Genomic DNA, 22,509 nt, shown 5'->3' on the forward strand with positions numbered 1-22,509 from the left:
TAATAAAATTGTTTGAGAGATGCCTCTGCTCCAATTAAGGTGCTAACGAGACCAAATCCAAAGTGGATTTTATTGAAGAGTAAATGTGAGGTAGAGAGAGAGAGATGGAAAGAAAGAGCAAAGAGGGGAGAGCAAGGGAGTGACAGGGACAGAGACCTCCCCTGGGGCAGGGCAAGTGTGACATTGTCCCCTGTGTGCGGGGCCTTCCCAGGGTGGGGGTTTTACACCTGAGCCAGTTTGGGTAAGGGGGGTGGTGTTCACCGCCCACCCCGAGCAGGGATTGCCTCCCTGTTTCAGGTGACAATGTAAGATGTAACCAAAAGTGTGTTTTCAGTCACCATCTTCATGAACTGTGATAAACAGGTGGGGCAGTGTTCTTTATCTCTGCCATGACTCAGCCCTGATAACGCCCTCCAGGGGCCATCTTCTGTTCATGGGCCATTGAGTGTCACTGCAGGACTGATAAAATTACATCATCCCATTGTGGGATGCTCCGCCCAGGGGGAGGAACCAAGCATTCCTGCCTGGATATAATCTCACCCCTGCAACACCAGGAGCACCTTGCCTACTGGATTCCCAGAGGACAAGAGCTCCATAAGCACCACTGGACCTTCAGAAGAAGACCAGACCCTTCTACAGGATCCCTGCTTTGACAGAATCACGTTCATCACTCCAACAGGACTGCAGCCACCATTTCATCAGACTGCTACCACCACCCTGACCAACGGGGTGTCAGGTTATATCCTGACTCTGTCATAGTAAGCCAGTGTTTCTGGATCATTGCCTTGATTTAATTTTCTTATTCAATTGCAATTCTGGCATAGATTCTCTCCCTTATTTGCCTTCAAACCAGTACAAAACTCAATGTGCTCACCCCTTGTTTTCCTCCCAAAACAGAATTTCCCATCTGCAAGCATTTGTGAAATGGAGGAGGATGCTGGGAGGAAAAGGAAGGAGTCCTGGGACACCCAGGCAAGTGAGGTGGAAGTCAGTGCCCCTTTCCCCCTCTCTCCTGCTCCATCTCCCAGCCCAGCACGGCCCCCGGCTGCAAGACAGCCCCGCTGCCGACGCCGTCCTGCTGGGGACGCACTGGGGGGATCTCCTTCCCCTTCCCTCTGGCATGGAGGCAAATCCCATCCTCTCCTTGTCCTTCCTGCCCCAGACAAGGAGCTGAGGATGGAGACCAGGGAGGACAAATCCCCACGGCAGAACCTCGTTGAAGAGGCCGTTTTGAGCAGCTCCATGGCACAGGAATCCAACGGGGAGGAAAATCCCCAGAGATCCCACAGGAGGAGGGGCTCCAAGCCCAGCCCAGGGTGTTCTGAGGAGGAAAGACCCACCCTGTGCCAGGAAGGTGGACAGAGCTCCGAGCAGAGCTCAGAGCTGGTGGTCCATGAGCAGCTTCACCATGGGGAAAAGCCCTACAAGTGCTTGGAGTGTGGGAAGAGCTTCAGGCAGAGCTCCCACCTGATCAGCCACCAGATGATCCACACCGGGGAATGGCCCTACGAGTGTGGGGAGTGTGGGAAGGGCTTCAGCTACAGCTTGGCCCTCATCACCCACCAATGTATCCACACCGGGGAGAGACCCTTTGAGTGTGGGGAGTGTCAGAAGAGGTTTTGGAGCAGGTCTGATCTTCTCAAGCACCAGCGGATTCACACCGGGGAGAGGCCCTTCCGTTGCTTTGACTGCAGGAAGGGCTTCAAGCAAAACTCCCACCTCGTCAGGCACTGGCACATCCACACCAGGGACAGGCCCTACGAGTGTCCCCAGTGTGGGAAGAGCTTTTCCAGGAGCTTTCACATGACCCGACACCAACAGAGGCACTGTGGTGCTGTGTGGCTATGCAGGAGGAGCAGAAGGCTTTGTGAATCAGAAGTTGGAGTTCCTGTTTCGTAAATATGAGGTTCGAGTTTCTATTCTGTATTTTTACATGTATTTACCCATCCCCCTGAAGCTATTCCCATTGGATTTCATCTGTAATGTATTCATTCTGGGCATTGTGTCTATTGGTTTTACCTTACCTCTTATATTCCCTATAAAACCTGTAAGCCAACCCCCTTCCGGGGTCGCTTGTTCATGCGGTGTTTGAGCAAATACAACCTACTTTGGACGACACGCAACTGTCCAATCTCTTGAGTCTCTTTATCTTGGTCATGGTAGCGCTCTCGAAATAGCTCTGTCTGTATCAAATGAACCCCAAAGGTTGGTTGTTGCTTCTCTCCAACTTCTCCCGGAAGCGCCTGGCCAGCGCCCCGAGGAAAAGGAGGTGGAAATAAAGAAGTCGGAGAGAAAGCGACAAGAGGCACCACAACGTGTGGCCCTGATACGGCAGCTGTTTTTAAAGCGTGACAGAGAGTGCTCTGCTCGGAGCTTCTCCAGACGCTGTTTCCCACCACCGTCACTGCTGAAGACACAGCCGCCGATGCCACCACCGCTGACCCGTCGGCGCCACAGTCAAACCAGAGGGGAGAAGTTCCCGGACCACGACGGTCCTGGGGGTTCACGTCTCTCATGCCCGGCTCGCAGCCCTATCGCCGCTGAGAAGCTGTTCCAGTTCCTGTCCGGTTCTGTTTTCAGCGGGGAGAAGATGCAACTTCCGCACACCCCGGAAGATGGCTTCAGACTGGGAATCGCTGCTGTGTTTTGTTTGTTGTTTTCTAAGAGTCGGCGGTTTGGTAAGTTCCAATTCTAGAGTGGGAAGGGCCCGGCTAGGGAAATCTTACTTGATGGAGGCATCCCTGTTCCCACGGAGGGAAAGAGCACGTGGCGTGCAGCGTGTGGGGTGCTGCCGTCGGTTTTTAGACATTTTCAGGTTTTTTTCTTTGTTTTTTTTTTTTCCAGCAGGCAGGTGAGGCTTGCTGGTGGGCAGAATGGGTGGGAAATTGTCCACACAGCAGAAAGAGATTTATACCAAGTAAAAGGAACCCTGAGAGAGTCAGGAGAAAGTTTTTCTAAGAGTTTTGTGAAAAAAATTTCCAAGTGGATTGTTTTAACTTTTCCAAACGTCTCAGCTCAGGATGTGAGGCAGAAGGTTTTTTGGAAGAGGGTTGGCACCGCTTTAACAGAAGACACCAAGAAGGGGGATCCTTCAGTGAAGGAAGGCTTCATGAGGATCTTTTGTTAGTTTATGACATTGTTAAAGAGGGCGCAGACAGTCGGGAAATGCGGGAAACTGAAAAGAGCCCATCTGCTTTATTTCCCCTGTCTCCCCGACCCCCACGGTCTGAAAATGCTGATTGCTCTGTTGAAACCTCTGTTTCTAACCCCTTTCCTGATCCTCCTCACACAGATTTCAGTTGTGGCTGTTCCCAAAAATGCTGTACCCGTTCTAACCCCTTCCCTCAAGCCCCACGGGACGAACTGCCACAAGATGGTGGCGGCTGCATGGCGGGGGTCTTTGTCTCATCACAAGATGGACAAAGAAGCACGGCGGGGACTCCTCCTTCCCAGAATTCCTTCATATGCTCCCCCCCCCACGCCAGTCCCTGACCCTCCTTCCCTTTGTCCTGACCCCTCCTCCTCCTCTCTTGCAGCAGACCAAACCCCTCCCAGGTGCTGTTGCAGGTCTCCACCCACAGCACCGCCCCTCCAGGTGGTTCCTTCAGCTCCACCCTTCGAGGTCGCATCACCCGATCCTGCCCCGCTCCACACGGCCTCACCAACCTCAGCCACTCCCACACAAACCTCCACCCCCGAGCCTCCGGACCCTGACCCCCCCTCCTGTTTCCCAAGCCCCGGCCTCTGGTTCCCATGGTGACAGGAAAGGCGGGGGAGCTGGGGCTGAGAAACAGAAAGCAGGCAAGGATTTTGAATCCTAGTTCCTAGCTCCGATGTTATACAATGCAAGAGGACAAAACCCCAGATCGGAACCCCTTTCATATGAATGCATAAAGGAACTCTGCAAAGCAAGAGGTGAATTTGGGCAAAAAAACGAATTTTTTATGAGCATGTTAAAAGCAGCTTTCAATTCTAACACCTTAGTTCCCACTGATTTAAAGCGCTTGTTCAGCTGCTTGCTCCCTCCATCAGAATACAGAATGTGGGAAAGAACTTGGAAAAGGTTTGCAGGAGACCTTCTTCCAGAAATTTTGCATAGTCCCGATTATGCAACAGATATAGAGGATGATGAGATCACCCTCGAACACCTTGTCGGTGAAAAAGATTGGAATCAAGCCCAAAAACAGGCAGCAGGGATTTCAAAACCAGTGTTAGACCTCACAAGAAACGCAGCAGAACGGGCATTTCTTAGTATGCCTTCAAAGGAACCTATAATATCTTATATCGCTCTCAAGCAATCTGTTTCAGAGCCATTCATAGATTTTGTTGATCGAGTGAGAGACATGGTCGAGAAAAAGGTGGAAGGGCAAGAAGCACGAGATGAAATCACATTTGAAATTGTCACCACAAATGCAAATGAAGCCTGTCGGCGAGTTATCATGTCTCTTCCAGCATCCTCTCCTCTACCTACGCTGGATCGGCTCATCGAGGAGTGCACAAGAAAAGCCACACTGATGGCAGAGGACTTGGTGAAAAGTCCTCAGGTAAAAGTGGTTGCTCTGACATTGGCAACCCCAGAAACTCCAACATCGGTTCTCCTCCTCCCAAACGCAGGTGTTTTTACTGCAATCAGGAAGGCCATTTCATCAGCCAGTGCCCCTTTCAGGGGACAGCGCCTCCTCAGGGGGGGAGGGGTGCGGGGAGAATTCTCCAACCAGCAAAAAAACTAATTGGGGAGCGCAGACCTACCCTGCGCGATGATACAAATGGGGTGGGTCAGGGGCGTGTTGGAGACCCCACAGATGACGCAGTGGCGTCAAACAGGAAATGCTGCAAGGGAGGAAGAGAACCCTAATTCCTGTTTTTCCTTTATACTGGCAAAATTTTTATAGTTAGTTTATCCTGTTGTATGATTTCATTTCTCTTTCAGACTAGCAGGATGTCAATTCCTACATTCCTGCTCCTCATTTGGCTCCAGAAAAGCAGGAGAATGAGGACTGGTTCAAGGGCATGTTTAAGGGCTGGCATCTTTCTGGGTGGGTGTTGTCCCTTCTAAAGGACATTTGTTATTTTGTAGTTGCATTTTTTTTTTTAGTTTTGCTATCATTTGGGATTTTTAAGCGAATCATTTTTAGCATTGCTTCCTCCAAGTTTGCAGCCTCTGCAACTGTTGTACTTGCTGCTGCCACCACGGGAGGAGAATGGTGGAAAGATGGAAAACAAAACAACACTGCAGTTTGATAGTCTCAGTTTCTCCTTCCCCCAAAGCTCCATTCATTTTATTAAACAAAAAAGAGGGAGATGTTGCAGTGTGCAGCTACGCAAACGGAGCAAAAAGGCTTTGTGAATTTGAAATGGGAGTTTCTGTTTCCTAAACCTTAAGCTGGAGTTTCTATTCTGTATTTTTACGTGTATTCGTCCTTCCCCCTGAAGCTATTCCCATTGGATTTTACCTATAATGTATTCATACTGGGCATTGTTCTATTGGTTTCACCTTATCTCCTATTTTCCCCTATAAAAACTGTAACTCAACCCCCCTCCCGGGGTCACTGGTATGTGCGGCGTTCGAGCAAATACTACCTACTTTGGACTGCACAACAAGTGTCCAGTCTCTTGAGTCTCTTTATTCCGGTCTTGATCGCGATCTCTAAATAGCTCTGTCTGTATCAAACGAACCACAAAGGTGTTTGTCGCTTCTCTCTGGCTGCTCCTGCAAGTGCCTGGCCAGCACCCCGGGAAATAGGAGCCGAGCGAAAACAAGGAAGTTGGAGAGACAAGAAGCAACAACACCTGTCTTGTAAACCAAGACCAATTTTAGTGCCCAATGTGCAGCCCGAGGTCATCAAAAGAAAAAGGGTGAAATAAATGAGAATGACAATTTTTGAGTAATTTGTTGTTGTTGTTGTTGTTGTTGTTGTACTGGATATAGAAACCTCGTTAGGTGTCACCATGTGGTCTAGCTTACCCTGCTTTGGGTGGCACATGGTTGTGGCTACATTTTTCCCATACTATAACTGTGGCTACTGTGGCTGCTATCCAATTTGTTTCATGGGTTAATGTGGTGAGGAATTTATGGATTTCTGATTTCCTCTGGACGGTGGGCACATGGATTGGAGGCTCCCACACACTAACTGTATGTGTTTTATGAATTACTTTAATAATGGTACCCACTGTGAGGAAATGACACCGGGGGAAATTTTCTCCCAACCCCTCAGCCAGCTCTTTGGGTCTCAGTGGTTGGTGTTGCTGATGTGCCTGTTAAGCCTATTCTATTTAGCATTCAGAGGTAAGGGAAGATTGACTTGGATAACTATCGTAGCAGGGCGTCGCCGGAGTGGTGATAATTAGCATTGACTCCATGATTCCAGAAGGCTGATCAATCACTTTATTATATTATACTATACTATTCTACTAAGAAACACTCATTGCTCTTGCAGACAGTCCGATACAGACAGACCAGATTGGTTGATTGAAATCCAAACACCATCACCATTGGCAAATTAAGAAATCACCCTTTGGTAAACAAATCTCCATAACACATTCCACATGTGCACAGCAACAGGTGCAGCAAGTGAAGATAAGAATTGTTTCTTATTCTTTTCTCTGAGCTTTCTCACAACTTCTCACATCTTCCCAGGAAAATCCTGGGAGAGCTCTCTCTGTTCAGAGGATATGTGATTACCCCTGGTCAGTTGTGACAATGTGGATCCAAGGACACCACGGTGACACTACGGAACCTCATGGAACCAAGGGGCCATTGTGACACTGTGCTGCCTCATGGAATCAAGGAGACCATTGTGGAACTCGGGGGCCCCAAGGAGCCAAGGGTCCATGGTGACCTTGTGGAGCCCACAGTGTCACAGAGGAGCCGTTGTGACACAGCGAGGGCGCATGGAGCCGAGGGGCCATTGTGACACATCAGGGCTTTGTGGAACCACAAAGCCATTGTGACATTGCAAGGCCTCATGGAAGCACAGGGGCATTGTGACACTGCAGAAGCAAGGGGGACATTGTGACACTCCAGGGCCTCATGGAACCAATGAGACCATTGTGACATTGTGGGGTCCCACGAAACCAAGGGAACATGGAACAGGTCTGGCTGGCTGGGGCTCCTGGGGACCACCTGACAGGTCTGGCTGACCTTGGCATGTCGAGGGCTGCTTCTCATCTGCCCCTGAAGCACTGGGGCTCTGGGCTTTCCTTCCTATAGGAGAGAACTGTCCTTCTCCTCCAGCGGTCTGTGGCCAAAACCGGGATTCCTCCTCCAAATTTCATTCTATTGCAAGGGTTGTTCCCAGATGAAATCTGCCGGGAGATACAGGTCTGGCTGCCTTGGCCACCCAGGGGCCACCTCTCATCTGCCTTTCAAACACTGGGATCATGTGCTTGTGTTTCTTAAGGGAAAAAACCATCCATCTCCACCAGGCAACCATGGCCAAAATTGGGGATCTGTCTCCAGAATTCCCTATATCCAAGGACAGCTCCCAGACAAAAGCTGCCAGGACTGACAAGTCTGGCTGGCCTTGGCTTCCTGAGGGCTGGCACTCATGTGCCTCTAAAACACTGGGACTCTGTGCTTTCCTTCCTAATGAAAAGAATTCATCTTCCTGTCCAGGCACCCACGGCATTCTTGCCAAAGACCATCGCAAAAATTAGAATTCGGCCTCCCAAATTCCCTATATCCTAGGACTTCTCCCTGACCAAAGTAGCCAGGACAGACAGGTCAGTCTGGCCCAGTGTCGTGGTTTGACATGGAAGTGAATTTTTTCCAGGAATTTCCTCTGGTAATTTTCGTAAACTATAAGCTGAATGTTTTCATTTGAAAACTCCTTGGAGAGCACCCAGAGATCTCCCAAGGTGGGATTTTGAGGCTTCAGGCACATGACCACTACATATGGACAAAGGAGCTCTGTGCTCTGTGCTGTTGTGGTGGTTTTGCATCACACAAGTGATGTCCTGAGAGAAGCTGCTAGCAGTTTCCTCCGTGTCTGACAAAAAAACAGTCAGTAATTAGCTTTGAGAATTGACAATCTGTTAAACCACTAAGGAAACTGCACACGCCTCTGTGAAGACACAAGTTAAAGAGGAAGAAGCCTGGCTGGGTCTCTTTCCCTTCTGGCCAGCAAAGAAGTGCCAAGGCCGGGCCAACCCCCGTCTGGGCCGGGGCGGGCCGGGCGGCTCCTGCCGTGGGGCCGGGCCCCTTCCCAGGGAGCCCGCCAGGCCCCATCGGCTGCCGGGCAGGGGAGGGGAGGCCGCGGGGCCGAGGCCGGGCCGGGCCGTGGCTGCGCTTGCTGACATCTGGCCGCTGCCGAGCCCTGCCCCGCCGCCAGCCCGGGCCCAGCCAGGATCCGCCGGGCCCCAGGAGCAGCCCCGGGCCGGGCCGGCTGGGCCAAGCTTCTGCCGCCCTTGGGCTTGGCCCGCAACCAGCGGGCAGGGCCAGGAGAAGCCATCGGCCCCGGCCGTGCTGCTGCTCTGCTCTGGCCTGGCTGCTGAGATCCTGGCCCTGCCCCCAGCGCCGCCCAGCCTGACACAGCCCCAGCGCAGCCGCTGCACAAACCTCCAAGCTGTGCAGAAGGATGGAATTGATACATCAGACTCTCTTTTTCCCTATAATGCATTGAAAAGTATAGGGAGATGACTTGTTCAGCAAAGGCCTCCATGCTAAAGTAAGCAAATGTTGAAGTTGCTGTGATCCCATGAGAAGTTTGAACAGAGAAAGGGAGCAGAGTGATGAGACCCTGTGCCCTCAGGGAGAGAAGAAGAAGATCTCTGTTCCCAGAGATGAAGATGATTTCAGAAATAGATGAAGAAAACCTTTGCTCTTAAACAGCTCATCTTTAAAGCAACACCCCATAAGTTGGCATGGCCCATAAATACATCTGTGGGAAAAGCTGTGAAAAAATGGGAGGGACTTCAAAATTGCAGATTTTTTCAGGCAGCTGCTACTGGAGGAACTGAAAAGCCATGCGAGAACTGTTTTCTTGTGGAGAAATTTCCATAATATTAACAAGAGGAACTTCTCTCCCTAAGTCAAGTGAAGAAAGACTATTCTAGTGGTGGCAAACTGACAGGCTTTCTCTCTTTACATTGTCAGGTTGTATGGAGAGAGGAAGTGTTCTGAAAGTTTTGTTCCGATTCTTATTACTCTTTCTTTTAGTTACTATTATAAACATTTTTAAAGTTTTGAGCCTACTTTGCCTTTCTCCTAGTCCTATCTCAGAGCAGGAAATGAGTAAGTATATTCTAGTGAATGCATTGGTAATTAGCCAGCACTGAACCCACCACAATAATTGATGCATTGGCTGAGAAATCTCAAATTGGTGAACCAAAACCACTACAGAAACTTCCTGATGAACTGCCCCATACCAGAGGGAAATCAAGGCAGAGCCATGGTTTGTCAGGACTTGCTTGATCCTAATGAGCCCCGTGGTGCATTTGGAGCTGAGCCCTGGAACCTCAGGGCCTGTGAGGAGATTGCACAAACCTTTGCAGGAGTCAAAGTCAGAAGAAAAGCCCAAAGTGTCTCAAAGCATGAATGGGACCCACTGAGGTCCATCCCCAACACAGGCTCCTCATGGACTCCTTGGAGGAGAGAACTGGAGGCCAGGATGGCACAAAAACCTCTCAGAGACTCAAAATGGCACAAAAACCTCTCAGTGTGGAAAGGAAAACCCAAAGTACTTCAAAAACCTAGAGTATCTCAAAGTATTAATGAGCCCCACTGAGTGTCAGTACAAAGCTCTCCAGGGACTCGTTAAAGCAGATAATTGGGGCCATGATTGCACAAACCTCTCACAGAGTCTGTACCAAAAGGGAAACACCAAGTACCTTAAAAGAACTGAAGTACCTTGAAGCATTAATGAGCCCCACTGAGTGTTGTTGCTGACAAAGCCTCTCCAGGGACTAATTACAGCAGATAATTGGAGGCCATGATTGCAGAAAGCTCTCAGAGACTCTAAGGCAAAAGCCAAAGTCCTTTGAAAAACCTGCAGTGCCTGGGAGCATTGTGGAGCCCCCAGGGCCATTCCTGAGCAAGGCTCCCCAGGGACTCCTTCCAGCAGATCCTTGAGGCCACTGGGATGTGGGCTAGGGGGGGATGCTGAGGGCAGGACAAGGGGCTGACAGTGCCCAGCCTGGCTGGGGCTGTGCCAGGAGGCCCCAGGGCCTCAGGACAAGGTGTCTCCTGACAGCCCTTGGTGGCACAGAGCCTGCTGTGCCCCAGGGCACCAGACTTGGCTTCTCTTTGTCCCCACCTGTCATCAGTGCCTCCAGTTCTCTGCTCTGCCTGGGGCCTGGGGACACTTTCTCACTCGTGTCCCTCAGTGGGACCCATTAAAAGTCAAAGAAACTTTGGAGTTGGATTCTGACTTGGGAGTTCTGGAGAGGTTTCTGCAGCTCCCTCTCAGGGTCTGATGTTCAGGGCCTGAGCACAAAGCCCCAGAGGCTCATTCAAGTCCTTGTGCTGTGTCTGTGCTGCTGAGCTGGGCCGGGCTCCTGGCACAGAGGGTGATGCTGGTAAGCAAGCAGAGCTTCAAAAGCACATTTCTCTGGATGAGCAGCTCTTCTCCCAGCCCAGCAGGGCTGGGGCACTGCCTGCAGCCAGCGCGGGCACAGCCCAGAGGCACAGAGAGCTTCAATCAGTCAGGGCTGGGAAGGTGCTGAGAAGTGCCTGGGGCAGAATCACTGCCAGCCCTTGGCACAGGAACCTCTGGCTGCAGGACAATGCAGCTGCAGCTCCTGCAGTGATCTCCTCCAGCTGGAACATCCCAATGCCCACAGCCCCTGTGAGTCCATTCTCTGATGGTCTCTTGTGCAGAGCAGCCAGGGGTGCCCAGGGCTGTCCTGCAGAGCAGGGTCCTGCAGCCCAGGGCGCTGTGCTGGGCCAGGGACTCTGCTGCCTGCCAGGGACAGCTCTCAGCCGGCCCGGGGAGCTGCTGCCAGCGCTGGCCAGAAGCTGTGGGGGGAAGGAGCCACCCTGAGCAGGGCAGGTGCTGCTGCTGAGAGCTGCTGGCTGGGGCAGGGCTGCTCCCAGCTCCAGACCAGCCTGGGCACAGCTCCGGAGGACACTTCCCAAAGAAGGTAAGCCTGGGATTGCTATATAGATCAGGAGCTTTCCTGAGAGTGTTTTCAATGTCCTGCTTGGAGGAGGATGGGAAAGTTGGGGTGATGACAGAAAGATTTTTGCTTTTGATACATTTTTATATATTCATAGCTCTATAAATTACTATTCTATAGTTACAAAACTATAATCCTTACTTTACACTATTAAACTCTTAATTAACTCTATTAAACTACTGTTATATACTTCTATAACTATAATCCATAATTAACTCTAGTACATTTCCTAACCTTTCTCTTAGATTTTAGAACCTGCCTAAACACAATCCTGAAATATTGTATCTTCTTATTATCAGGAAGAGGACCTACAAGAAGAACATTTTGGTTTTTGACCAGAATGTGAGCAGTCATAACAAAAAGTGGGGCAAAGAAGCCCTTGGACCTACACCAATGGTTTGACCAGGGGTGTGTAACTTGGACAACTGAATCTCCTATTGGATTTTCCTGTTAAATATCCCAATTCATCAACCTTTATAAATTGTTGAAATCAGGAGCCGATTGTACCTCATCCGCACTGGGACACCTGGAAGCTTCCAATAAAGGTCTGGTTTTTACTTTACTGTTCTAACTCTGTTGCAAGGGTTTGTTTGTTTGTTAGTTTGTTTGTTTGTTTTCTCTTTTGATCATAGACAGCAGGGGGATGAGAGAAGCAGAACAGGAATTGTAATCCCAGAATGACAGATCATTCTGAGTTGAAAGGGACACACAGGATCCTCAAAGGAATGTTTGAACATTTACAGAGACTCCAGAACTGTGACTTTGGGTGGTCAGTCTCCCTGCTGGCAGCCTCCCAAAGGGCCTTCAGCCACTGCTCAGCCCTGGACAGCAGCAGCATCACCTTGGCAGGGCCCAGCAGGGCTCTCCTGAGCTGCCCTTGCCCAGCTGCACACAGACCCTGCCCCAGCCAGGGCCCTGCACACAGGCAGGTTTCTGTAGGGCCGGGCCGAGGGCACACGGGGTGGGATGGGCTCTGTGAGCGCTGGCAGGGACAAGGCACCTCTCAGGAGGGAATGTCCAGGCCCAGGGAGATGCTCGGGGAAGGAGAGGGGGCTGAGCAGAGCAGTGCTGGGGGAACAAGCCCATCCAGCCCCTCACCTTCCCTCAGCCACAGGGAATCCTTTGCCTCTCCCATCTCTCAGTGGCAAAATCTGAGTGCAGCAGGAATGCTGGGGATTTATGACCTCAGAGAGCCAGCAATGATGTGTGGGTAGGAAAACAATTCCTGAAACCATCTCCTGCCATCTATTTCCCTTAGAAGTGGGAGTGCAGATGGTCCCAATAAGTCTGCAGTAGGAGTGATTCCCCTGACAAATTCTGAATATCCAGCATTGTCCCTCTGCCACATGGCCACAAACCCAGGGCAGCAGGGCAGGGATGGCTCCTTGAGAGCCCCCACACACAGCCCTGGCTGCTCCTGGCACACTCAGCCAGCACAGCTGGAGCTCAGGCAGGGACCTGGGTGAAGGTTTGCCCAGAGCAGCAACAAGGGTGGGTGAGTCCCAGCAGGACAGGCTACAGGGAATGTCCCAGGTTTGACTCCAAGCAGCATCTCCTGACTCGTCACTGTCCTTTCTCCATGAACAGGTGCCCATGTGCAGCCACAGCCAATGTCCAACAGCAGCTCCATCAGCCACTTCCTCCTGCTGGCTCTGGCAGAGACGCAGCAGCTGCAGCTCCTGCACTTCTGCCTCTTGCTGGGCATCTCCCTGGCTGCCCTCCTGGGCAACGGCCTCATCATCAGCGCCGTAGCCTGCGGCCACCACCTGCACACGCCCATGTTCTTCTTCCTGCTCAACCTGGCCCTCAGCGACCTGGGCTCCATCTGCACCACTGTCCCCAAAGCCATGCACAATTCCCTCTGGGACACCAGCACCATTTCCTACACTGGATGTGCTGCACAGGTTTTTTTTTTCCTTTTCTGCGCTGCAACAGAGTATTTCCTCCTGACCATCATGTGCTACGACCGCTACGTGTCCATCTGCAAACCCCTGCACTACGGGACCCTCCTGGGCAGCAGAGCTTGTGCCCACATGGCAGCAGCTGCCTGGGCCAGTGCCTTTCTCACTGCTCTCATGCACACAGCCAATACATTTTCCCTCCCCCTGTGCCATGGCAATGCCCTGGGCCAGTTCTTCTGTGAAATCCCACAGATCCTCAAGCTCTCCTGCTCCAAATCCTATCTCAGGAAATTTGGCCTCATTGCCATTAGTGCCTGTTTATCATCTGGTTGTTTTGTATTCATTGTTTTCTCCTATGTGCAGATCTTCAGGGCTGTGCTGAGGATCCCCTCTGAGCAGGGACGGCACAAAGCCTATTCCACCTGCCTCCCTCACCTGGCTGTGGTCTCCCTGTTTGTCAGCACTGCAGTGTTTGCCTACCTGAAGCCCCCCTCCATGTCCTCACGATCCCTGGATCTGGCACTGTCAGTTCTGTACTCAGTGGTGCCTCCAGCCCTGAACCCCCTCATCTACAGCCTGAGAAACCAGGAGCTCAAGGCTGCAGTGAGGAGAATGATGACTGCATGGTTTCGGAAACATTAAACTGCTGGCCAATTTCTGCCAATCACTTACAATAAAAGTAATCTCTGATACTTCTTGTTGGTTTCATGTTGGAGCTTCTTTTTCTTAGTATTGATTTTAAATATTTTGATAAATAAAGAAATGTCACTCCTTGTGCCATTTCTCATTTTGTTTCTCTCCACATTCCCAGGGGTCACAGACTGTGTCAATGAGGGGCTGTGCTCTCGGTGGCATTAAAGAAACTGAAGGATCTCCCAGCAAAGTTTTCTGCAGAGCTGCCCTTTTGTTGCTTTCTCTGGAGCTGCAGCAGCAATGTCTGTGTGCAGAGCTGGGGGCAGATCAGTGCTGGCACAGCAGCTGTGCCCAGCAGCAGCAGCAGCACTTGGTGTTGCCAGTGCTGCTCCCGTGGCCCTGCCCCGCTGCCCTGGTGGCCCTGGTGTTGCTGCAGGGCCTGAGTGCTCTCGGGGCCGGGCACAGTCCTGGGGGTGGCAGTGCCGGGGCTGCAGCAGGGACAGGCCATGGGCACTGCTGGGGCAGCGCTGACGCCTCAGGCCGGGGCCTGGGGGCTCCAGGCTCCTTGCCCAGGCTCTCTCAAGAACACGGCCAGGCCAATGCTCAGCACAGAAAACCCCCTTCAGCAGCCCCAGGCTGGCCGTGGGCAGGCTGGGGGCAAACAGCACGGCTGGTGCTCTGCCAAGGCCCTGGGGGAGACGGGAAGGAGCAGCAGAGCAGGGGCTGATCCATCCCCAGTGCGCTGCACAGCCCAGGGCAGCGTCCCAGAGCATCCTCATGGAGCTGCCAACAACATCCCCCCTCTGCAGCCCTGGCCTCTCCCCCAGCTCACACAGGTGCCGCATCCTTGCAGGCACAGACACGGCAGCGCTGGCTCAGGAGCCCCTGTTTGCATTGCACACAGCAGGCGGGAGCACCCCCGTGCTGCTGCTGTGGGGACATGAACCTGAGGCAGCACAAATGCCATCAGCCCCTGGGGCCAGGAAGGGCTGGGGGACGCCAGGGAAAGCACTCAGCTTTGTCCTGGCCTCTGCACTCAGCCAGAAAGTTTGTTCCCATCAGCTGGGACTTTCCTGTCCCACTGCAGACGCTGTTGCTCAGAGCCAGGGCTGCCAGGCAGCCACCCCCAAACTGCCCTGAGCATTTCCTCTGCTTCACCTTTACTTTCTTTACTCTTCCATCTATAAATTTCTTCTTCTTGCCCAGCCCTGTTCTCTCCCCTGCACACAGCCCATCCTTGTTTGCCCTTTCCTCTCTGGCCCCACTCCCCATTGCAGTTCCTGCCTTGGCACCATGGGAACGTCCCTTGGGGAGCAGGATCATCCCACAAGTGCTGCAGGAATTGTCTGCAGACTCCTGCAGTGCCTCGCGCTGCTCCCTTGCCAGAGGCAGCCCAGGCCAGGGGGGCACATCTGGGCTGCTGTGTCTGCCTGTGGGGCTCCCTGTTCTGGGCAAGGAGGAGGAGCTGCAGAGGCTCTGCAGGACTGACAGGATGGGCTTTGGGGCTGTGAGGAGAAGCTGAGGGACCTGGGCTGCTGCAGCTTCTGAAGAGGAGGCCCAGGGCTCCTCCTGCAACTGCTCCAAGGGTGGTTTCAGAGAATCCCAGAATCAGCAAGGCTGGAGAAGACCTTGGAGAGCATCAAGTCCAACCTTTGCCCTGACACCGCCTTGTCTCCCCTGAGCCTCCTCTTCTCCAGGATCAACAACCCCAGCTCCCTCAGCCGTTCCTCACAGGACTTGTGCTCCAGACCCTTCACCAGCCTTGTTGCCCTTCTCTGGACGCGCTCCAGCCCCTCCATGTCCTTCCAAATTTGGGGACCCAGAACTGGACACAGCACTCGAAGTGCTGCCCAACCAGTGCCCAGCACAGGGGAAGAATCACTGCCCTGCTCCTGCTGGCCACACCATTCCTGATCCAGGCCAGGAGCCATTGGCCTTCTTGGCCACCTGGGCACTCTGCTGGCTCATGTCCAGCCTGCTGTCCATCAGTCCCTGCAGGTCCCTTTCTGCCTGGCTGCTCTCCAGCCCCTCTGTCCCCAGCCTGGAGCGCTGCAGGGGTTGTTGTGGCCAAAGTGCAGGACCCGGCACTTGGACTTGTTAAACCTCACCTTGTTGGATTTGGGCCCTGGTGTAGGAGGAGGGGTTGGGGAAGGCAGTCTAGGGTTACCATGGGAAACAGCAGTTGTATGAGCTCCCCACCCCCTTTGTAACAGAATTGTATCCTCCCCCTGTCCTGTCAGTTATTGTTCAAGTCTGCCCATTAGCCTAGAATCTTCTCTGTTCCATGTTTTCCCTTTGGTTCTTCCACCAAGACCACTCATTTCCCTTTTCCCCACTGGTTAATGTTATACCTCCTCTCCCTTTAGCCTTTTCCCGATTGTTCCCTCGTACCATGGACCCTCCTGTTATGGACAAATTCAATTGGGGAGGCTAATTATAGATAAATCAATTAACAAGAATTTATTAAGCAAGCGGTATTAAGCAAAAAAACAGCGCTGGGCGGCCGGGGAGTCTCCACTCTGCCACGGCGCGCCTTCCCCCTTTGACCTTTTTGTTTTTATAGTCCCCCCTTTTTTTCAGTTGACGTATTTTCTCTCGATGTACTCTGCACCGGTGCAATTGGTTGCTAGGGGGTCCTTTTTCTCTCTGCCCTTGGTGGTCATAGGGATGAAGGCTCCTTATCTTCTTTGCCGGTTGTCCTTGGCCTAAAAGTTAGCTTGTATATAGTTAGTTACACAGTCTTCTGTGCTAGCTGCATTTGCACAATTCTTAAGCAGAATACTTGTTGTTTATCAAACCACCCCTCCTCTTTTTTTTTTTCCTCTTTCTCTTCTCACAGTCTGAAATTCTCTATTCAGTTTAAATTCTTATTTTCTTTCAATGTTCGTTTTAATGAACAAAGACCTTTTTATTACAATCCCTCCTCTTTCTCTTTACCAATTTGTTCATTAAAACGCTTTAACTCTTGGTGGCTTAAGACCAGGGTTTCATCTACTTCTGAGTCCCTGGGCAATGCTTCGTACCTCTCCCTAATAAGCATTAGATGAGCTGCTTCTAGTCTTCCTTTTACAATGTCTATGATTTTATTAAAAATGCAAGGTCCGAAAGTTAAACCTAGTAACAACAATATCACAGGACCTGCAAGGGTTGATAGTAGCGTGGTAAGCCAAGGGGAGCTGTTGAACCAAGTCTCATACCAGCTTTGCTGTGACTCTCTCTCCCTCTTTCTCCGTTCGAGGCCTTCCCTTAGTTTAGTCATTGTATCTCTCACAATTCCCGTGTGGTCTGCATACACACAGCATTCCTCCATAAGGGCAGCACATAATCCTCCCTGTTGCAAGAATATTAAGTCCAATCCTCTACGATTTTGTAATACTACCTCTGACAGGGATCTTACAGACTTTTCAAGGGCTGAGATCGACTGTTCAATGCGGGCTAAGTCTTCATCTACAGCAATCCTCAAGGAATTAAATTCTTGATTCTGTTTTACTAATGATGCCACCCCGGTGCCAACACCTGTTCCACCTACAATCATTAGGGTAGCCACTGTCAAGGCTGTGAAGGGTTCCCTTTTTGATAAGTGATGTTCAGAAGTGATTTGAGCATTAAACACATATTCCTCAGGATGATAAATGATTTTAGGGACTATTACCACTTGTATGCAAAACTCAGAGACTTCGTTGAATAGGTCAAGAGCAATACAGGGTGTAAGCCCCCCTCTGGAGCATATCCATTTAGTATTTTTGGCTGGAATCAACCATTTTGCCGGGTTACCCTTATGCTGTGCTTTACTGACTGTTTTACACAAATGTTTCTTTTGCCACGGGACTCTCCCTATGCATCGTCCCTTTCCAGTTACTGCTGCTAACGTTATCCCTTGGGTTTGGGGGTCTTTCCAGTTACATTGTGGCGGATTGCTCCCATTAACTCGCTTGGGTTTCTCATTGAGCCCTACTGCCTCATAGAAAGGAGGTTTAATATCAAAGCACAGCCAGCATTGTTCAGTAATGTTAGGTCGTGTTACATTGAGGACTTGGTACGCTGCCTGCATAAGTTTCCAAAGGGTACTTTGCTGGGGATCCGGGGTCGGGAGTATGAGGGTCTCGTTTCCGGGCATTGTGGTGTCACTGGTCCCTATAGCTGTCTCGGTTAACTTCTCCTCAGCAATTACAGAGTTAGGGCCTATGGGTAGAGGAACATGTGGTAGGATTTCCTTTTTTATTTGAATGTACCCTCCACGATCCTTACCCGGTTCCCAACACTTTACTCCCCAAGTTTTTCCTACCAGCCATCCTGGGTCCAGGGGGTTGAGCACCTGTATTTTCAAGGACCTACAATTCCCCATATACAGAATTTCTCCTTGAGTGCCATACCATGGAACTTTGCATCCTTTAGGATACCATGAGACCTGTAAAAATTTATCTGGATGGGTGACAGCCCAGGCAGTTGCTATGGTTTCACAGCCCCAATATCCACACAGATATTCCCCAGGGTAATTACAATATCCCCTCCCAGGATTGGAGCTAGGACACCAATAGATAGCGTGGAAGTCAGGTTTACTCCATCCCCACACAGAGTTCACCAAGTCCTCATTAGTAACTAAAAAAGTAGGAGCTACAGTGGTGGCATTTTGCTTAACAACTTTCCCTTGGTCTATTTTGGTCAGAGTCCAATTAAATGGCTGGTGTGCATAGTCCCCTTGTACAGGCCAGGTACAACATATAACTAATATGTACAGAATTTGCCAGCAAGGGTGGAGTCCAAACCGCCCCAGAACTTGATTATCATTATTTCCCCCTTCCCACTGTTTGGTTTGACATGTTATTGCCGGGCTCACCTTTACCCTTGGGAGATCAGTACCCTTGAGGCAGTTCTTGAAATACCTTTGACTTGTCCCAGTTTGAGGGCTCTTTCCTCCACTGCTTCTTATCCCTCTGCCTCGCTCGCCGACCCGGTTGCTTCGAGCCGCGAGGTGTACCATCTTCTCGGCAGCAAGGATATTCTTCAGGAGGACCCTTACTCTGTTTTTGCTGCCTCTTTTTGAATGATTCCCAATTCTTATCCTTCACTTGCGGTGAATTACACTGTATTCCAGGTAAAGTCTTCCGGCAATTCTCTTTTATAATTTGAACAATTAGGGGAATTGGTTCATTAGAGTGGTAACAACAATTTTCAGGCCTAGCCCCCTTAGTAAACACCTCCCACCACTCTTGGGATTCCCTTGGTAGGGTCCCGTTCTCTTCTCCAATCTTTAGGACTGACTTTGTCAGTTCTCTTTCTAATTGATAACACCCTTTACAAATACCCCTAGGAGGGGTACCTCTATAACTATGGACCCACCACCGTTCCTGGCAGATTTTACAAATATAGCATACAAAAGGGTAACAATCACAATCCTTATTTGTACAATAGACTCTAAAATCATCAGTTATAGGATATCCATAATCCAATATCTCACTATACCAGCTGGTTTGTACAATTTTTACTGAGTCCATTAAGTCCGTTTAAATGTGACCTTAAGATCTCCGGGTTGGCTGGTTATTCTCCAGGGGTCTTCGGCAGCAGCAGCAGTAATCGGTCCCTTTATTCGGCTTGCATGTGTCCATCCCTTCTCGGCGGTTCTGACTGCAGTTTCTGTAGTAAGTAAAACAACATAGGGGCCTTCCCAGTTTGGGATTAGTGAGGTTTCTTTCCAGGTTTTTATTAACACCTTATCACCTGGTTTTATATTATAAAAGGGCCTTTTTAAATCAGGAAGACTGAGAACCGGTGCATTTACTAATTCTGCCTTGAGGTCCTGTAGTTTTTCCTCACCTTCCCGAGTCCACTTAAGCAAGCCTTCTTTTGTTAGTTTCTCATATAGGAATTTTACTTTCCCGCTAAATCCCTCTATCCATTGTCTACAGTACCCAAACAATCCTAACAGCTGTCTAACCTCCCGCTTTGTCCTTGGCCCTGGCATAGCTAAGATTCCCTTAACCCTTTCTGGGTCTAGTTTCTTCGTTCCTTGACTCAGTCTATGTCCAAGATATTTCACCTCTTTTTCCACAAATTGTAATTTGGATTTTGACACTTTGAGTCCTTTCAAGCTTAGAAAATTGAGTAATCTTATACTCTCTTCCCTGACAATTTCCTCTTCTTTCCCAGCTACTAACAAGTCATCTACATACTGAATCAGGACAGTCCCTTCTCTCAACTGAAAATCTGTAAGCAGCTGCTCCAGTGCCTGGCCAAATAAATTAGGGGACTCTGTAAACCCTTGTGGGAGTACCGTCCAACGGAGTTGTTGTTTCCTGTGGGTGTCTGGGTCTTCCCATTCAAAGGCAAAATAGTCCCTACAACTTTCTTTAAGGGGACATGCCCAAAATGCATCCTTTAAATCTATAACACTATACCACTGATTTTCGGGGCCTAATTGACTTAATAAAGTATGAGGGTTAGTTACTACAGGGAATCTTTCTACAGTCCTTTTGTTAATTTCTCGTAAGTCATGTACCAAACGGTATTTCCCATCGGGTTTTTTAACAGGAAGGATAGGAGTATTAAAAGGAGACATGCAGGGTTCTAATAACCCTTGTGCTTTTAATCTTTCAATTTCAGGTTTGACCCCTTTCCTTCCTTCATTTGGAATTGGGTACTGCTTAACTCTAACTGGGACTTCAGGATTTATTAATATTATCTCAAAAGGTTTTATGTCCAATCGGCCTGCTTTTTCTGGGGTATACCACACTTCAGGGTTAATTTTCTGTTCGTCCTCTACCCGAAGAGGACATAATTTAATATTTAGCTTCTTGTCATTTATGTCGATTCTAATTCCTAATTCAATCATCAAATCTCGTCCCAGTAAGTTATAGTCAGCCTCTGGAACTAACAACAGTGATCCTATACCTATTTTGGAGCTGGTTTCAAAACTCACGTCTTTGATTACAGGCACTTTAAAGGCTTCCCCTTTTGCCCCAACTACCTGTATTGTTTCTCTTGATAATTTACACCCTGAGGGAAGGGTTTGAACCGTTGATCTCTCAGCTCCTGAGTCCACAAGAAACTCATATTCTTGCTGCTGGGGACCAATTTTTAGTTTTACCAGGGGCTCTGTTTTTTTCCTGGGTCCCCAGCAAATAGAGCCCCTGACCCCCTCAATCTTCCTTGAATTGCTTTTCATCTGCCAACCTTTCTCTGCATTCCCGCCGAAAATGCCCTCTCTTACCACAATAAAAGCAGCTTCCTTGTCCACTCTCCTTTTCTCTTCTCCCTTCTTCTACCTTCTGACCCTTCGGCTTACTTCCCTGGAACTGACTAAGCGTTCCCCTCTGCCCTTCACGTACCACAGCCATCATCACTCTTGCTTGTTTCCTATGTCCTTCCTCCTCTTTCCGTACATACACTTTCTGAGCTTCCCGCAACAATTCATCCAGGCCTCTACCATGCCAATCCTCAATCTTTTCCAATTTTCTCCTAATATCAGGCCAGGCTCTAGCCACGAACTGGGTCTTTAACAACATCTGTCCTTCTGGAGTGTCAGGATTTACTCCAGAGTACAGCTGAAAAGATCTCCGGAGCCGTCCTAACCATTCCGTGGGGTCCTCATCTTTCTTTTGACTCTCACAAAAAGCTTTATTCACATTCTGCCCCTTAGGGACTGATTCTCTGATCCCCTGGATAAGAATTGTTCTTAAGTCTGCCATATGTGTCCTATGCAGGGGATCTTGCTTATCCCAATTAGGACGCTGTAAAGGCCATTTAGTATCTGCTTGGGGTCCTGCCTGATGGTCTCTATCCCAAATTCTCATACCAGCTGTCCTGATCATCCCTCGCTCCTCAGATGTGAATAAAATCCCCAGTATTGACTGCATTTCGTCCCACGTATACACGTTGGGCCCCAGAAACTGATCCACCCGCTCTGCAACTCCAAGGGGGTCTTCCAATAGATGTCCCATTTCTTTCTTGAACTCCCTCACATCTCCTGAATTAAGAGGTACCTCCACATAACCTATTCCCGGAATTTGGGCTGGTTGTCCCTGCTGACCAGCATTAGGATTAGGGATCATTCCCAAAGCTACTTCCCTTAATGGATATAGAGCTTGCCTTTCCCTCTCGCTTTTCCCCCTTGTTAGGCTACGAGTAACACGACGATTTTCCTCAGGGACCGGTTCCAGGATTTCTACTTCCTGGTTTTCAAAATCCCCCCCTTGATCTAAATTGGGGTAGACTACTGGTGGTGCTGGTGGAGGTGGAGGAGGGGGAGGTATGTATGGTAGAGGGGGTGCAGTTGGAACCTCCTCAGGCTTTTTATTTTTCTTTTTTTCTTTTTCTCCCTGGGTGCTTAAGGCAAAAAGTTTTGCTCTTGTTTCCCCCACTATCCAGAGAGCAGCGTACTTGCTCTCTTCCATATCAAAAGGTTCTTTAGAATTTACATAAATGTTTAATGCCTGGCAAATCCAGTCCTCGAAGCTTCCAAACACTGGCCAAAATAAATTATCACCACGGATTTGTTTCCCTCCCCATACTTGCATACAATAATGTATCGTTTTTGCCCTATCCTTCCCTTTTCTTGAAGGGTATTAATCCCAAGATTTTATTATTAAACCTAACGGACTGTCAGGTGGTATCTGGGGAAACTTTACCGGGGTCCCCGTCCCCATGGAATCAGAGGGCTTGCTTTTCCTCTGTCCCATCTTCCAGGACACCTTCACACACACACACACTCGCGGCCCCCTGTTCGTGGCCCAGCCCCTCTCGGGGTCTGGAAACCGCACTACTTAGAGGTCCACACTTGCCTCGTCCTAAAAGGACGTCTCGTACGTTATGTCCTGGGATCCCAACCCCAACCGAGCGGATCCCACTTTTATACTCACGCTGT

At 50.0% G+C, this 22,509-nt stretch overlaps 1 protein-coding gene and 1 pseudogene across 1 annotated transcript; one reads left to right on the forward strand and one right to left on the reverse strand.

Moving 5' to 3' along the window:
* LOC128782905 (zinc finger protein 850-like) overlaps positions 1 to 22,509 on the reverse strand; it is a 211,394-nt pseudogene that overhangs the window by 90,261 nt on the left and 98,624 nt on the right.
* On the forward strand, positions 11,876 to 13,658 carry LOC128782962 (olfactory receptor 14J1-like). Its single transcript, XM_053933548.1, has 2 exons — positions 11,876 to 12,040; positions 12,703 to 13,658. Exon 2 carries the CDS (start codon positions 12,726 to 12,728, stop codon positions 13,656 to 13,658), a length of 933 nt encoding a protein of 310 aa, XP_053789523.1. The 5' UTR covers positions 11,876 to 12,040; positions 12,703 to 12,725.

The sequence above is a fragment of the Vidua chalybeata genome (genome assembly GCF_026979565.1).
Source record: "Vidua chalybeata isolate OUT-0048 chromosome W unlocalized genomic scaffold, bVidCha1 merged haplotype SUPER_W_unloc_5, whole genome shotgun sequence".
NCBI lineage: Eukaryota > Metazoa > Chordata > Aves > Passeriformes > Viduidae > Vidua > Vidua chalybeata.

What these genes read in the sequence shown, in the direction of transcription:
- LOC128782962 (XM_053933548.1), top strand. Translation starts at nt 12,726, where the DNA reads ATGTCCAACAGCAGCTCCATCAGCCACTTCCTCCTGCTGGCTCTGGCA.